The 17312-nt window shown below is 40.5% G+C and overlaps 1 protein-coding gene and 1 long non-coding RNA gene across 3 annotated transcripts in view; one reads left to right on the top strand and one right to left on the bottom strand.

Annotated features, from left to right (window-relative positions):
• The window catches only part of LOC134876832 (uncharacterized), a 76704-nt gene that overhangs the window by 27736 nt on the left and 31656 nt on the right, over positions 1-17312 (bottom strand). The window lies entirely within an intron of this gene.
• On the top strand, positions 4439-16877 carry tfap2b (transcription factor AP-2 beta). 2 transcript variants are annotated; one of them, XM_063902295.1, is made up of 7 exons: positions 4439-4499; positions 7172-7624; positions 9118-9172; positions 10844-11063; positions 11580-11698; positions 12507-12648; positions 16253-16877. In XM_063902295.1, exons 1-7 carry the CDS (start codon positions 4452-4454, stop codon positions 16542-16544), a joined length of 1329 nt encoding a protein of 442 aa, XP_063758365.1. In that variant the 5' UTR covers positions 4439-4451; the 3' UTR covers positions 16545-16877. The 2 variants fall into 2 exon arrangements, with proteins under 2 accessions (XP_063758365.1, XP_063758366.1); XM_063902296.1 differs by lacking the exon at positions 4439-4499 and adding an exon at positions 6623-6738.

Genomic DNA, 17312 nt, shown 5'->3' with positions numbered 1-17312 from the left:
ACACCAGTCAGAGAAACTTAATCACTCTTTTGTCTCTTATTACTGGATGATAAACCGTCTCTGCTGACCCCGACTCAGAATAATAAGCAGCTCGATCAACGAAAAAAAAAGAGCCAGGGAATGAAATCGATGCATTGCCTGTGCTGGAGTTTCTGTAAATTGACAAACGGACAAAAATGAATCATAAGTTTGACATCAGAAATGTATAATGTGACGAGGCGGCCGATGCATTATTCACACAGGCTATTGATTGCATTACAATGCAGCGCACTGTTATCACCATCAGGCATTACCTTTCCTCCTTTCCAGTGTGCATCATTTCTGATCAATCTAATTAAAAGGCATGCATCACTTCAGATATTTACACACAGAGCTTCAACATCCAGAACACACACTAAAAAAATATTCAACTAGATGCAATGATTTCTACTATTTCTATAGAGGTGAATTAAGCAGCGAGGTCTCGGAGGGACTATAACTCCTGCTGACTGCGCCCCACAGTCACGAAAAGCTAAATCTGCCAACTTCTAAGCCCCCTCCCTGCAGTCTCCCTCCTCTGAAGATATAACCGCCCCCTGCTTCTCTGCTAAAACCTCTTCCTCCTGTGTCCTGATCCCGTTCAGGAACATTCAGGGCCTTCACCTCAGCTGCTGTCCTCACTGTCCCTGTCACACTGTCACACACACACACACACACACACACACACACACACACACACAAGCCAATCCTCTCAAAATTGCAAGACACCTCCAAATCCAGGAAGGCTGTATTCTACATTTAGAACCTCTGCTGAGATCCTGAGAGGAAATGGGATGTGGAAGTGTTGTTTTTTTGTACTGCTGTAGTATAATGGAGTTTGGTTGAGGTGTCAGTATGAATTCAAGTCTTATTTAAGGCTTTATTGAACACTCACTACCATTTGTAATTGAATTCAAAGCTACAGGCCCTACAGAGTCACGCAGTGGTCTGTTTTGTTTTTTTTCAAATTGTAACACTTAGTTTTTTCTGTTTGCATTTTCCTCAAGTCATCCTTTCTACCGATCACTGACGTTTACAGATTTCCATGCTGATAGTTTATCAAACCCCATGTTGCATTATTGCTTGGCCTTCATCTCTTTGTGTGGTGTTCTAGTGCGACCTAGTGGCCAAACACTGAACTGCAGTTGGAGTCTGATCCCCTTGAACACATACTTATGGCACCTTAAAAAAAGGAGGTAGCTCTACTCATCTCGCTGTACCAGTATAATGACAATAAAGGATTCTATACTTAACGTGACACAAGAAAGGATTAGAGAAGGAAGTCCTGATTAATACAGAAACATAAGTAAGGATTTAATACGTGTGTGTGATAAATGGTGAATGGTAAATGAGGGCTGTATAATTATGTTATGCATAAAAGTTTCTGTACTGGAAAGTCACCACAAAGTCATATAAGGAGGTTACAAATGGTGCATATATTATTAAAACAGTATGACAATGTCCAAAAATGAGGTTAGAAAAATCATTTCATTGTCCAAACTGGATACTCAGACCATCCTGTCTACAACACCACGTATAATAGTTGAAGACAACATACTGTACAATACAAAAGGAATCAGAAACGTATTAACTACAACTGCATTTACTCGCTTTTTAGACTGTTAGCACATTTCATTTGACAAACCATGTCAAATATGTACAACAAGATGTGAAAGAGTTTGTCTTGACTCTTAATTGATGCCACAATAAATAGAGTGTATATAAACTACTGCACAAGATTTTGAATCCACTGCATAATTGCACTGCAGTTCTCTTTGCTACACCAAAAAACACAGGAATAAAGTTAAATATCTGCAAGTAATCAGTTTATCACTTATGTCCCTTCACATGTTAGAAGTACTAAAGGATGTTCAAGACAAGACACATGTTGTCTAATTAAACATGACCCTGAGCATCAGTAGACACACACAAAAAAAATGGAATATCAGTGTCACCCAAAAAGGGGATTTAAAACATATTACAACCCTCCTCCTGACCTAAATCCCATTTAGAGAGGAATTGATGATTAAAATGTGTCTTTTTTTTGTGATGGATGCAAACAAGAGGCAGGGAGCAGTTAGAGCAGCATTAGGGTGACATGTGTGTGTAATGTATGCTGATACATCGTGTGTCAAAGCCCTGCAGGACAGCAACCACAAACATGCCTCCAGACTTCCAGACTGTCAGGACATCTGTCATTGCTGACAGTCATATGCTCTGCCATGTGTGTGTGTGTGTGTGTGTGTGTGTGTGTGTGTGTGTGTGTGTGTGTGTGTGTGTGTGTGTGTGTGTGTGTGTGTGTGTGTGTGTGTGTGTGTGTGTGTGTGTGTGTGTGTGAGGGATCTTTGGCAGTGGGTCATTCCAGAGAACATGGGAACAGCCGTGCATCTTAAACATTCATGTCTGGTTTCCTCAGTGGCAGCTTTTCAGTTTTTTCATCAAACATCAGAAGAGCTCAACAATGGCGTCCTTGATCAGGGTCACTAAGGACATAATAGTAGATAACATTTTAGCTTTTTTTTAGCTTGGTCCATGCTTTTGGAAGTAAGTGAAGTTATTCCAGAAACCTCTAGACTGCTACCAAAGACGAACAGGAAACTCAAAAAATGTAAATTCCTGGCAGTCATTTTCTGGTCTAAAGGTGTATTTTTTTGTGTCTAAATAACGTAGAAATACCTTCCTGTTGTAGTGCCATTCCTTTCATTTAAAATAACACAATACAAAAGTGGATCAGAGCCTTTGAATGAACGTTGCTGGGTCTTTTGAGTTAGGAATAATAAGACAATACCAATTATTTTACAGAACACCGTGTTGATAGGTGGGTGCATGTATACCCTTAAGACACTAGGGGGCGCAGTTTGCACACACTTGGATAAAGTGCCACTTGGAATAAATATGAGGATGTACAATGGGTTAAAGAAATTCAAAAATAAACTTACTAACATTACTAAGAAACGTAGTGTCATTTGATATTATTTGAAAATAATCTTTAATACACTAAAAAAAATGACATTATGCATCTTTTACAATTCCTTCCCAGAATGCTTGAAAACAGATATTAAATACGTAGGCCAGAAATTAAATTAAATGATCAGTACTACACGTATTCAAAATTCCCTTACTGAGATAAACAGGTGCTTTATTATTTTGATATCCAACATAGTAATACAATGTCTTCCCAGATATAACTTATTGTCTTCAAGTGTATCATAGGTATTGCATTGTGTTTGTACATGCATCTCACACAGGCCTATATGACATGAGAAGTGTGAGATATCATAGCCTACATCCTGTAATACTAAATGGGGAATTAACACTACGTCTTGGGCACCAACAGAGCAGTGTTTGTTGGATATACTGGGACTATGTTAGATGAGACAGCTGATGCATGTGTAAACTTGAACACCATTGCATGTTTGACTGCAAATGATGTCAATGGATCAATACGTTACTATCCATTACTCCAACTACCAGACATCCTGTAGTGTAAATATGCAGTAGTGTCATACACATACAGTATGTGCACTCATAGGCCTTTTCATAACAATGCAAGCAGATATACAGACCGAAAACAAAATAATGGAAAATTTAAATAGAAGAACAAGGAAAATATCACAGAAAACTCAGTGAATGCTTTGAGGAATACAAAAAGTGTGAAAGCTAAATGTCCTCTGTGAACAGATTTAAACCCAACTGAACAACCACAAGAGATTTCCCCATCAACAAGTTAAGATGGCGCCCTCCTCCACCATCATCACAACACCAAATGAGGGAACATTTTCAGAAGAGCTATGTTCATCCCTCTAATAAAGTCAACACGAATCGAACCAATGCCAGGAGCTATGAAGCAGTTTTGGAGGCTTGTGTTGGACCGTTATCTTGATGAGGGTGTCCTGGAATTATTTATACTGGTGGCTTTAGGTCCACCAACCTTCTTCAAGACAGAGATAGGTTTTCAATGTCTGAGAGTAAGAAAGATTAGAGAAAAGGGAGTCGAAAACTATAAATTGGACTTCATGTATTTGTGTCATGTCCTCTTAAAGTCAACGCTTCATATCCATCCAAAACATTCAGATATTGTAGGAAAAACTGTATTTTAAGCCACCCTTCTCTAAAGTTATTAATATAATACAAGGCTTTTGCTAACTGCTCATGCTTTTATTTTGAAAATTACAAAGGCTGCTGGATAACTAAATGAAACATCTGTTCTTTGTATTTGCTGGTGCTCATAGATGGAGAGCCTGCTGCTGCTGTCTTTACATTACAGGGGTTTCCCATTCACAGAGAGAGAGAGAGAGAGAGAGAGAGAGAGAGAGAGAGAGAGAGAGAGAGAGAGTGGGGGGGAGGGAGGAGAGAGCGAGAGAGAGAGAGAGAGATGAGACTCCTCTTCCTCACTTGGCTGCATTCGGTTTACCGACACCGGAGAAGCGACCATGCTGTGGAAACTAGTAGAGAATGTCAAGTATGAAGATATTTACGAGGTAACGTTACCGTCCGTCTGTTTGTGGTCTGCAGGATTTATTACACATGCTTTTTTCTGGGGAATAATGCAGTGTTGAGATAAGTGAGGTATTGCATAAGGCTTTTAGGCCTGTTATTTTAAGATGTGCTGGATGTGAATATGAATTGGAGGAAATTGAACTGCATGGCAATTTCGTTTTGAAAGATATTTGGCTGTTTGTGGTCAATTTTTGTGAAATAGATATATGTTTTGGTATTGTGTGGCTGGGTGTGTGGTCTATGTCCAGTGGCTTTCTGGATCACAGGGTAAAACGGAAACAACATTTTAGTTTTTACAGTGGATATAGATATTTGGTGTTTTGAAATTTCTGTTTGTGTTATATTTTAAAGATGGGAAAATAAAGTTGAAAAGAAACGTTAAAGTAGTTTGATGCAAATAATGATTAACCTCTTTAAATTATATATTTATTAAAGATATTTAGAAAAAGAATCAGTGCTGCTGCATGAAAAGAAATGACAAGTGGCTTATTTTAGATTTTAAAATACCAGAAAATGAATAGAAATAGAAGCGCTGGGTCAGAGTGTTTGATGTGTCAGAAGTATGTAAATCGTTTGGCTTTGATCCAAGAACATTTTTTTTCTTTTCTTTTTAAACGAGCGAGGAGAAGTGAGAGGGGAGAAATACCGCCGCACGCGGGGGTGAAATAGTGCTCCGGCTCGCGCTCAATGGGCTCGAGCACAAAAGCTCGCGAGGCCCCTCGTCTCAGCCCGGTGGGAAACCCTTGTCTCGTGCCGCACATGGCTTTTCTCCCACGGCGCGAGGGAGGGGAGGCTCTAATGTTGTTAAACAAGTCATCCAAGAGAGAAGGGGGGTTGCGGGGGGGCAGTGTACAATATAAAGTTTAATCGCTTCTTTTGACTCGTGACACCATTCACGCAAGGTCCTCGTGCGCCCTGTAGTGTCTCGGTTGTGTTTGTGTCAAGAGGCAGCTGCAAATGAGACAACGTGTATTCAGTGTGTGTTCTTCTGTGTGTGTTTGTGTGTGTTGACATGGATGAAGTTTAGCTTAAATGAGTTGAAGAAATATGAGGTGTCCACCTTTGTGCAGGTATACGATACAGTTTCCTTTTATTAAAGCAGCTCCAACATCAACAATGACAAATAGTAAGACAGCAATAAATAAATAATACTTTTTTAAAACAACAATTCAATCACTGAGGGCAATGTGTTCAAGACTCCTTACCGTTCAACTGGTCTGGGATCAGTCTCTGTATTCATTTTATGATTGGCTCGTGCATGAACAGCGCTTCAGTCCATCTTATTTAGATCTTGGGACTCTAGCTCTGATTTAATGGCAACAATTCATATTCACTGTTCAGGACATGGCTGGGATCAGAGCCAATATTGCTGGCATGTCTCAAAATGTTATTATGGTAGTTTGGTTCAGAGTTTCTCAGAGGGTTGCACACATTTTCAATTACTGAAGCTTTGACTTTAAAGTGTTGGACCAACTCTTGTACCACGTATTGCAATACTGTAATGCACTCACAAGCACAGAAAGAAAAATGTGTCTGTATGCTGTGGCTGTGCGTAAAAGCAGACTGGCTTTTACTTCAGTGGCTAGCCTACATTGCGTTGCCTTATCATGACGCTGGATGGATTACAGTTTCCCTCTTAGTGTCTTGATTAAACACCAATTTATGTTTGAATTGATATCTAAGAACTGGATTTATGTTGGTTTACACGTCAAAGTCTGTGAGCAGAAATGGTTTGTGCAAGTGTCTCCAAAGGCTACAAAGCGAGTCTTCCCTGCGTCAGATTTTACTTATATGAAAAAGCCCCCTAAGTGCCATTTTTTAATGACGAGGAATTCCTCTCGGGTGTATTCGCCCTGTTCGCTTTCTCCTGACTGAGAGGGCTCTCTCCGTCTCGTGCTGTTCGAGTCGTTTCGGCTCTCCACGGAATCTAAACGTCACTCACGGTTGCGCGAGAGGCTTCACGCTCCATGTGTCGCCAGTCCCCTGCCTCGCGCACATTAATATTCCTGTAAGTCTCAGTCATGAATAACAATTACACCGTATACCGGGGGTAGAGGCGGTGCTCCGTGGCTCACACTCAGAGCGACGGCTGCTCCGGGCGGAGGAAGGATTGTGTTCATCGGCCCTGCCTGCAGACACTCGCTATCTGGAGCCAACACTTTCCCATCCAGCTGTTTTATGTTAAATGTTCAAATGTTAGTTCACTCCTACTCCACCGCGGTGAGTTTCCTTCCCTCACAGGGTGTGTATTTGCACCCTGTTTCTTCTTGCACTATTTTTTTTTATTGTTTTATGTCTTATTTATATGGCATTGTTGGAGGAGCCTGGGATTTAAGATTTCCATTGCCATACTAGACAGTACTGTGCATATGACAATAAAGCCTTTGAATCTTTGAATCATTTGAGCGAATCGGTAGACACTGCTCGGAGGTATTTCGTTCTGAGATTAAAATTAGACACATTTTGCTTTTGGCATCTATGTGGTTTTTGTAAAGGAGATTTAATGCCAGTGACTCTGTCTGCATCACTAGGGGCAATATGCTCTTAAAAATGCATCATGGTCCATAGGCCTTCACTTGGTTTTATTTCGTTATAAAAATAAAATTCCATTTCTGCAAGTAGTTTATTTATTCTGTTTTTTTTTATCTTTAAGGACCGGCATGACGGTGTCTCGAGCCACAGCTCGCGGCTGTCCCAGCTGGGCTCGCACGCGGGACCCTACTCCAGTGCGCCCCCGCTATCTCATGCACCATCCTCGGACTTCCAGCCACCCTACTTTCCACCGCCGTACCAGCCGCTCGCTCACTACCAGAGCCAGGACCCGTACTCCCACGTCAGCGACCCGTACTCCCTGAACTCGCTGCACCAGAGCCAGCAGAGCGCATGGGGGGCGCGGCAGCGGCAGGACGCGGCAGCGGAGCGGATGGATAGCTCCGCGTTGCTGGCACAACCTCGGGCCTCGCTGCCGCAACTGTCCGGGCTAGACCCGCGGAGGGACTACGGTGTGAGGCGGCCCGATGTGCTGCTGCACTCTGCGCACCCGGGACTGGAGCCCGGGATGGGCGATGGACTTCTGCACGGGCTGCACGGCATGGAAGATATTCAGGTGTGTCAAAGGAACAGCCACAGCGGCTGAAGAGCAAAGCAAAAATGATGATGATTTTTTTAAAATTGCCTAAAAAGTAGTTTTAATTATATTTCGATCATTATATCCCAGAATGGTAAAACCTGCAAGTGAGAGAGCAGCTGTTTGACAAAATGAGTCTCGATAGTGGAACGTGTATGCATGTTCCCATTTACAGTAAATGACGTATGTTTAACATATCTACTCTATACCTATCTCAAGTGCGTAATACAATACTTGACAACCCAAATCTATCCATCATCTACTCCAGGTTTGTATTAATATTTGCATGGCACAGTGTCCCTCATTTTGGATGGCGTAAAATAGCGACTACAAAACCCTAAAATAAGCTAATGCAGGAGAGGGATGGGTAATTGTTGGCGGTGGTCTCCTTCATTGTCTCGGTGCTTTAGTGTTGAGGTCAGTGATCTCAGAGCAGTTCCCTCAGGGATGAGCTCTCTGCAGCTGTAGCCTGAACACAAATGGCCCTCAGCTAAACCAACTGTCTTCAGAGAGCTGAGACATCTCTGATCAGGAGATGCTGATGTGGGGAATAATTCATTAATGGCTGCGTGGAGCTCACATATTGCTTATGTGAATTGGAATTTTAAGAAATCACCCTTTTTACTGCCTTGTGATGCCTAATGATTAATCCATAGTTAAGCCCCGAGAAGATGCAGATAATTGGTAATTTAAACATGAAAGAAACATTTCAATTTCGTGCACACATGTTTTTTGATAATATAATTGTATTACTATTATTTGTAAATATTATTATGTACATCTATTTTTATTATATATTATTTATAATGATTACAATTATCATTATTTATATTTATAATGATTTATTATATTCTATTCATGCTCATATTAATGTGGACAGTTAATTCTTTAAATTTGAAGGCGGGAATTTCTGTTTTACAAGATAATATATCATACCAAATATACAAAGCCGTCTACCAGAGACTTTATTGTCATCTGTGAAGGATTTCATCTTCCTCTCGTTTCCCCTCAGGGCAAAACCATCACGAATTATTTGACATTCAACCTCCACATTACATTCTCATTTCTGGCTTTACGTATTTGTGTCACGCATTTATTAACCCCGTTTGAATTTGTTTTAACAAGTCCTATTTTCTTTTTATACGAGCGTGCAGCAATGGTGACAACAGCAGGTCTATTCAAAGAGGAAGTTATCTCGCAGGGTGATGAATGAGGCTTTACATTAGTGAGAACACATTACTCTCTATGAGTCACGTCATGATGAATAAAAAGAGGAAATGGATTACAAACAAGATGTGTTTGCTCTGTGGAAACAAACAATGTTTCCCTTCTTTTTTAGAGACCTTGAATTAAAATGACTCCTGCAGTATTTTGCCCCCCAAAATTAAATACGTCTAGCTTTATTCTTACACTCTGGATTCCTTTTGCATGAAGCACACTGTAATGGTTTGCATTTATTTTGGTTCCAGCAGACTCTTGACGACACCAACGGAACGAACATCCTTGATCAATCTGTAATTAAGAAAGGTAACACCCCCCCCCCCACACACACACACACACACACACACACACACACACACCGTCTGATCTCTCAGATATGTTACCAATAGTCATACAATATGACAACAACAAGGTTTACAAATATACATTTTTTCCCCAAAAAAACTAAAGCATAAATGAACACAAATCTGGATGATCTAGAATAGATTTAAGATACATAATAGGGCTGTTATCTTATCTTGAGGTTCCTTTTCTGTCTGTACCAAATTATGGGCTAATTTACTTTGTCATATGTCATACATTACGATGATTTATGTTGTGTAGAGCCAATAAAAAAGGGCACAACTTGGATCTAAAGAGGACCAGATGTGTCATATCTCAATGCTTTGGCAAGTAAAAGCTGGATATATGGGTTCATCCTGATTTTGGGAGCCCAGGATGAGGGTTTTGTGGAATGGGTTAAAGATCCCGGTATATTGACTCGCAGGCAGTGTGTCGCTGATGATGTGCGGTGATTTAGTTACGGGATGTTGAGTGACTGAGCTCCCCGCGGGGCATTTAAACCGCTGATGTAATAAATGGCACCGCTCACGGAGATCTCGTGAGCTCGTTTAGAGCTAATCTGCGGTATTATCCCCCGTGGAGCCATCAAACCCCCCCACACTGAGCCCCTGTAACACTGAGCCTGGACACCCCCTGTGCCCCCCGCCCTCCAAAAGTATAAATCTATGATAATGTAATTTATGTTGCAGCAAAGACTGTGTGCTGTAACATGGGCACATGTTTTTTCAGTAATTAAATTGTAACTTATAAATAATGTATTCGTTACCCCAAACGGCTTTCAGGTTTATGATAAAGTAACTAAACTAAAATTGTAACTTGGTAATTGGCACAGATTGGCCGTGGAGTGATTTGAGAACGCGAGCCAATCAACAATCGATAATATTGTAATGAGAATGTCGTGCGAAATTAAATATCAGTAAATGCCTGGCGCGTGGGCGCTTCATTAGACCAGGGCTCCCTTCTGAGCGCGCGTGGTGGGAGCAGTATCTCTTGACGCTTTTACTTGAGTAAAAAATACCAACACAGTAATGTAATAATACTCAATTTCAACTCAATTAAAAGTCCTGCATTCAAAATCTTACGTCAAATTTAAAAAGTATTATCAGCAGTACTTAAAGTAAAAGTAATCAATGTGCAGTTATATTTACATATTTGACATTTCTGATTGTACAATATTTAAATAATTTGACTCGTGACTTCAAGCCCAATAGTTTAATTTTTACAGATGCATTTTGTTAGAAGTATGAAGCTGTTAAAAAATGTAGTGGAGTAAATGTACATTATTTCCCTTCTAAATGAAGTACAGTAGAAATATAAAGTAGCATAAAATACTCAAGTAAAGTTCACCTCAAAATTGCTCACAGTACTTGAGTAAATGTACTTAGTTACTTCCCACCTCCTGGTCACACTCACAGTCTGACACGAGATTAAAACTCACAGCTCCTTCTATTTTCTTATTTAGAAGCAAATCTTCCCCCAATACTGTTTCTGTTTATATGTATCCTGTATTTTATTTTTATTACGTGTGCTATGCCTTGTTTGCATGCTGCTTTGACCAAACCATTTCCCAAATTGGGCTCTAAAAAAAAAAAAAATCGTACTTATTTTTAAATGTTATGTAACGTCCTCTTTCAGTTCCCATGCCTCACAAGAACATGGGCTCTCTGATGCTCGGTAAGGACGGGCTGATCGGAGGCATCACCGTGAACATTAACGAGGTATTCTGCTCGGTACCGGGCCGCCTGTCGCTGCTCAGCTCCACCTCCAAGTACAAAGTGACCGTAGGGGAGGTGCAGAGGAGACTGTCCCCGCCAGAGTGCCTGAACGCATCCCTGTTGGGGGGCGTGTTGAGAAGGTACGACTGCAGCCTCAGAGCATGTTGACGCAGGGATAAAGTCTGGGTGTAGAAACAGCTTGTGTCTCCTTAAATGTGCAGAGAAGATATTAGTTAAACCCAGAGTTCAATGCAAGGGCAGCTGTATCTGAACTTTGTATGCTACTTAACATTAACAAAGCCAAATGCACAATACAAACTAATAAACAAAAACTCCCAAACCTGCACAATGCTGCTTTGGACTCACACAGACATGTATATGTATTTATTATATTCATATTAATTAATATCTCTGTACGAAACGGTTTCACTTAATTGTAGTGTTGTTATTTTTATTACTGCAACTTAATAGATTAATATGTGTCTATTATTTATCTTTGGGTGAAGATCCTACCTGTCCAATCATGTGTTTCAATTTTTAACTTTCTAGGGGAATATTGGTCATTTACTTGAATGCCTTGTGAGGAATATATGACATGTATGCCCTGGTTCTTTACTGATGCAATTTACATTATTTGTTTTCCTTTTTTTCCACAGAGCAAAATCCAAAAACGGTGGGAAATGTCTGAGGGAAAAGCTGGAGAAGATTGGAATGAATTTACCTGCTGGAAGACGCAAAGCTGCAAATGTCACATTACTAACATCTCTTGTAGAAGGTGATTGCTTTACTGTGTTTATCCATTAATACAGAAGCTGCATGGATATAATCCTTACTGTGACATAGTTTAGTAAGGTAAAGTTTGGCTCTAGAAATCCAACATTTAATTTGCTCCACATGACAAAGATTTCAACATCACCAAAAATGACGCATGGCCAGGTGAAAGGATTACAAAGTTCATGACCTTACAGGTTTGACAATGAGACTGTGTTTATAAAATGGCTGCATGCATTTAATAAAAGGTAAATAAGTATTTGATTCTGAACGAGTGAAGAGAAGAGTACTGGAGTTACTAAATTAGATTAAATGATTCATTGGTTAAAGGCTGCAGTTTGGGCCTGGCAGGTGGTACCCAACATTTGGCTACAAGCCCAATTTAACAATAGTCTACATTTTCAATTAAATCAACATTTTCCTGAAAACAGCCTAATATACAAGTTTACCAATATTTATTTCTACACTTTAAAAATGAAATACAAATATATTTATGACCTACTTTTTTCTAGGATTATGAAAATTTCTCAAAGCAAGAGCTCTCTCTCTTTTTTAAAATAACGACATTAAAACCTTCACCCATAGGCCTACATATTGTATTTTCAAAACATTTTGCATCCCGAGAGGATGACAGCGGAGGGACATTCGTGCATAAAGGGAAGACGTCCCAGTTTTAACACGTGCAGTGTTTGCAGGAATCGGACAGCACAATAATGAATACTGATAAAAGGAGGAAATACATGGTTGTCATGTCGCAATATTGTACGTCTCATAATCACTCCGACTGTAACCGCCGAATCTCCTCCCCCTAGGTGAGGCGGTGCACCTGGCCCGAGATTTCGGTTACATCTGCGAGACGGAGTTTCCTACCAAAGCCGTGAGCGAGTACCTCAACCGGCAGCACGCGGACCCCAACGAGATGCACACGCGGAAAAACATGCTGCTGGCGACAAAGTGAGTCTGATGGACCGTCTGATTAGATTCAGCTCCCTCATAGCCTTTATAGGGTGTTTTCTGTCTGTCATAGAACAGTATGCATGTCTGATGTGCAGCATAGGAGATACCAGTGGTGAATAAGAGTATTGCTGTCATTTAAAATGAGCAATTTAGGTATTTAGAGAAACAAAAACTAAATGGCACAACATGAAACCAACACATCCAGTCTATCAACACAGATGTGTTTTCGCAAAGCGGTGTAAAGCTGTTTATTTCCTGTAAATTCTAAACAAAATAGCTTTACAAAGAAGCCCTTTTATTCTGAAAGTATATCCAGTTAATGCTGTTCGTATATATGAAATGTTCTCCTACTTTCCACCTTTTTGCACTATTTTATGTATGTTGAGTTGTTGGAGGAGCATGGGATCTAAGATTTTCATTGCCAACATATACGTTGTATATGCTGTGCATATGACCAATAAAACCTTGAAACCTTAAATATGGTTTACAGTTCCAGGGTGCCATTTAGAAAGGCTCTGGTTGCTGGTAATTTGAATTACATAACCATCACACATACAGTGTGAACACCAGGGCATGCTTCTTCTGCAAGTAGTTACATTTCTGATGAATGAAATTATTGTGAAATTAAACTCTCCCTCATTTTCCTGGGGGCCTCTCTATGGCCCCCTCTTTAATACCCCCGAGGGTGCAAACCTCTCCTCTGCGCTTCACTCTATATCACACAGTCCATTTTGCCACAGTGAGCCATGGCATTGACATTTAAAGAGGAAAGGGAGATTTTCTTAATGAAAAGCATCAAACTCTATATGGAGGTGACCTGTGTCGTAATGACTGAGGAAATTGAGGGCAGTTAAAGTGAATTCAAACGTTTACGAAATATGTATTAATCTGCATGTTAGTGAATAATCTTAAAAGCAAGGGGTATATTTCCACATAAATACCGCTTTACTCAAGTATACAGGAACCTTATCTTATGCACACTTTAATGTATAGTCTCAGACATTATGAAATACCAGCTTTGACGGTGTGGGTTTGACCTCTGCTTCTGGTCTTAAAGGCGATGGATTTTTACTGGCTCTCCTCGTAGAGTTACTTATATTAATCCATTTTTTTTTATGGCTGTTAAACTGCGGAATTGAATCCAGGGTCTTGTGATTACTTTTAAAACAGAGCAACATAGATTTTCTTTAAAAAGAAACCAAGCTAGAAGAGGAAATGTGGATTAAATCCCAGAACCACTTGGGATGTTTTCCTATTTTTAAAATGATCAAAAAAGCCGTTCACCAATTAATAATGAGCAGTCCTATTCTGTGTCCATTTATTCCCCTGAATGAGTTTTCTGTGTAAAAAAAGAGGTTGCATGCAGAGCTGTAACAAAGATCCCTTCAGGAAACTTGTATTTTTAGCTTGCATAAATAGTGCTGTCTGCACTGTATAAACCATCTGCCTCTGTGTGTGTGTGTGTGTGTGTGTGTGTGTGTGTGTGTGTGTGTGTGTGTGTGTGTGTGTGTGTGTATCCCAATGTGATCAGTATGTACGATGTGTTTCGGTGCTGGATGTTTGATGCTCAGTTTCAAACCTGTTCCAATACTGTGTGTCGGTGCTGCCTGTTAGAAATTCATTATTTAGCAGTGAAGTGTTTCAAGTCGTCAGAAAACAACAGCGAGGGCCCTGAGAGTCGCCCCAGGTGGAGGCTTCTCCTCTCTGCTCGCCTAACCCCAGCTGGGCTCGGCCTGCACCGCCTGTCACTCATTTGCTGGAGCTCTGCCCTTAGGCCGCTCATTGGGTGTGTGTGTGTGTGTGTGTGTGTGTGTGTGTGTGTGTGTGTGTGTGTGTGTATGGTACACATTTTGAGAGAAAGAGAGGGAGAGAGAGGTCTCTTGAATATAAAATGTGGGCCCAAAACCAAGAGGATGATTTGCTGACATTTTTAGGAGGCGAGATTCTCTCTCACCGTTGCATTTTTCATTGGAATCTTAAAGGAAGAATGAAGATGCATTTGATTACCTTTTGTATTAAATTACGTATATTACCATTTCAATATTGGCTTCAAATGCTGAGGCCTCAAACTATGCAACTTCCTTGCTCTTCTATTGGTTTCATTACATTTTCTAGATATAAATATGGCTCTTTTGTACAACGTTCAGATATGGCATTAGCTTTACATTTCTCTATGAAGTTAAAGCATCCTCTAATTTCCAAAGATAATGTGTTAAACATTATTGGTATGGTGTCAGTGTAAAGGATGATGAGAGGATATCCGGTGGAGTCAAGAGCATAAATGTTATCCCTTTTCAAGAGCATCAAAAATAAAAAATGTACATCAAGTTTTGAGGATGAATTATATATCTTTGATTCAGAAGGAACAGAAAAAAAGCTATAAGCTCTTCAACCTTTGCCAGAATATTTAGATGACTTTTCTAGGGATTTAAAGGCTCTTTCAATTAAAGTCAAGGCATCCTGTAGCAGCTGCATCAAGTTCATGCCTTTCCCTCTGATTGTCTTTCAAACGCACTTTCTAAATTTGGAAACAGAAATAAATAGAGAAAAGTAGAACAATATGCCTCAAGGATACAGTTACACATCATTACTTTGGAGTTGAAAAGGAGAAGCATCAGGCACTATTCTCCTTTGGGATGGATTTTGTTATACAAGCTGATAATGTAAGTTAAGATAAAGTTAGTGAGAGAATCAAAAACATCCCTGTAAAATCCGGATCAGGCACACAGCATTAAGAGAGGCTGTAGAGTTTAGTCTGAGGGCCTTGCAAAGTGTGTGCAGTTTGCACTACGATGCTATGGGGGCTTTTTAATCGAGAATTTCACTGAATACCTGGTTTAGAATCTTAAACGTGGTTATAATTAGCTCAGTACTTAAACCCATTGACACAATTATTGCAGATAGTTGAGCATAACCCCATCCACCTAAAAGCAACATGTGGGTGCTTAAGTGAAGGTCCAGATGCTGTGTGGACCACTTCCCCACCCTAACATGAATACAGTTGTGGATGAATCACTGATCTCGACTTTTTATCCATTAAACCTCTGCAGACATGATTTCTTTGCCCTTCGGAGATGGGACACACATATACTGTCTACTGTTTTGGTGAGAGGGTTTGATAGGCATTTGAGTATTAATGGGATAGAGGCTACTCATTGTGCTTCTGTATTATGCATGTAGAGAAGAACTGCAGGAAACAAAGGGATCTTTTGATTGTGTTGACACAGGTGCAGTAGATTTACAAGTTTAGAGGAAATTACACTTACAATAAAAAACAATGGATAAAATGTTTCAAAAACAATGAAATGAATAATAGAAAAAGATAAATAATACCAAACAGTCTTAATTATTGAGTACAAAGCAACGTTATCTTTGGTATGCATGTGTAACAACTTCCAGGGGACATTAAAACCTATCACATCACATCCAGAATGGACACACATTTATTTAGAAGCTAAAGTCAAACAAGCTCCAGGTTGCTGCACACTGAAGCAAGGTTAATACATGTACTGCCATTGAATGTCCACTATCAGCAGTGGTGTTACTATTTTAGAGGAACCCATATCTCCCTCCTGACATCTCCTTGTGTCCCCCCTTGCAGACAGCTGTGTAAGGAGTTTTCAGACCTGCTGGCCCAGGACAGGACTCCCCTGGGAAACTCTCGGCCGAGCCCCATCCTGGAGCCCGGCATCCAGAGCTGCCTCTCCCACTTCTCCTTCATCACGCACGGCTTCGGCTCACCCGCTATCTGCGCCGCGCTCACCACCCTGCAGAACTACCTCACCGAGGCCCTCAAAGGACTGGACAAGATGTTCATCAACAGCCCCCCCAACAACAACCGGCACGGCGACGGCAGCAACAAGGCCGACAAAGAGGAGAAGCAGCGGAAATGAAGCGAGGCGGGGGAGATGATGGGAGGCAGACACACAGAGGCGTTACACTTCTAGCTTTACACCACTGCCACTGACCTGCCACACACAGGTTGGGGGAAGAGGAGGAAGAGGAGGAAAGGGAGACCTGTTGGCCAGTGTCAGAGAGCACAGAGGGATGTTTCATCTGTGTTACGTTCTTTTCATTCCCCTGAGGACATGATGGTTACTGTGTTGCATCCATTTCGCTCCCCCTGCCTGCATCCTGTGAGACTGTGATGCTGTGAGCAGCCAACAAACAACAGTGTGTGTGTGTGTGTGTGTGTGTGTGTGTGTGTGTGTGTGTGTGTGTGTGTGTGTGTGTGTGTGTGTGTGTGTGTGTGTGTGTGTGTGTGTGTGCGCACAGAAAAAACTGAAATGTTGAATTTAATCAAATGTATTATGTAAACAATTTCACTTCAGGTTTGTTGAAAGCAACAATATTAAGCTGAACTTAATAATCTTTATTTAAACTTAATATTATTGCTTTCCACTAACCCTTTACAGCTGTGTGAGATCTGTTGACATAATATATTTAATTAAAGTCAACGTTTCAGTTTTTTCAGTGTGCTTGTGTTTGTCCTCACACAGGAAAAAAGCATTGTGGGTATGAAGCATTTTATCTGTGAAACAGGTTTGTGTGTTCACTTAACGAGAGGGGGGAGGGTGTTAATTTATGTGTGTAAATATTTATTTATATTAATTTAAATGGATGGTTGTGTAAATAGGTGCACCAGCTATTTTGGAGTAGGC

Source organism: Eleginops maclovinus, chromosome 15 (genome assembly GCF_036324505.1).
Source record: "Eleginops maclovinus isolate JMC-PN-2008 ecotype Puerto Natales chromosome 15, JC_Emac_rtc_rv5, whole genome shotgun sequence".
Classification (NCBI taxonomy): domain Eukaryota; kingdom Metazoa; phylum Chordata; class Actinopteri; order Perciformes; family Eleginopidae; genus Eleginops; species Eleginops maclovinus.
The sequence above is the reverse complement of the archived record's forward strand: the minus strand, read 5'-3'. Positions and strand labels throughout refer to the sequence as shown.

Coding starts and splice junctions, on each gene's coding strand:
- tfap2b (XM_063902295.1), top strand. CDS start 4,452: ATGCTGTGGAAACTAGTAGAGAATGTCAAGTATGAAGATATTTACGAG. Junction 11,699..12,506: donor ACTAACATCTCTTGTAGAAG/GTGATTGCTTTA, acceptor TCCTCCCCCTAG/GTGAGGCGGTGCACCTGGCC. Junction 12,649..16,252: donor AACATGCTGCTGGCGACAAA/GTGAGTCTGATG, acceptor CCCCCCTTGCAG/ACAGCTGTGTAAGGAGTTTT.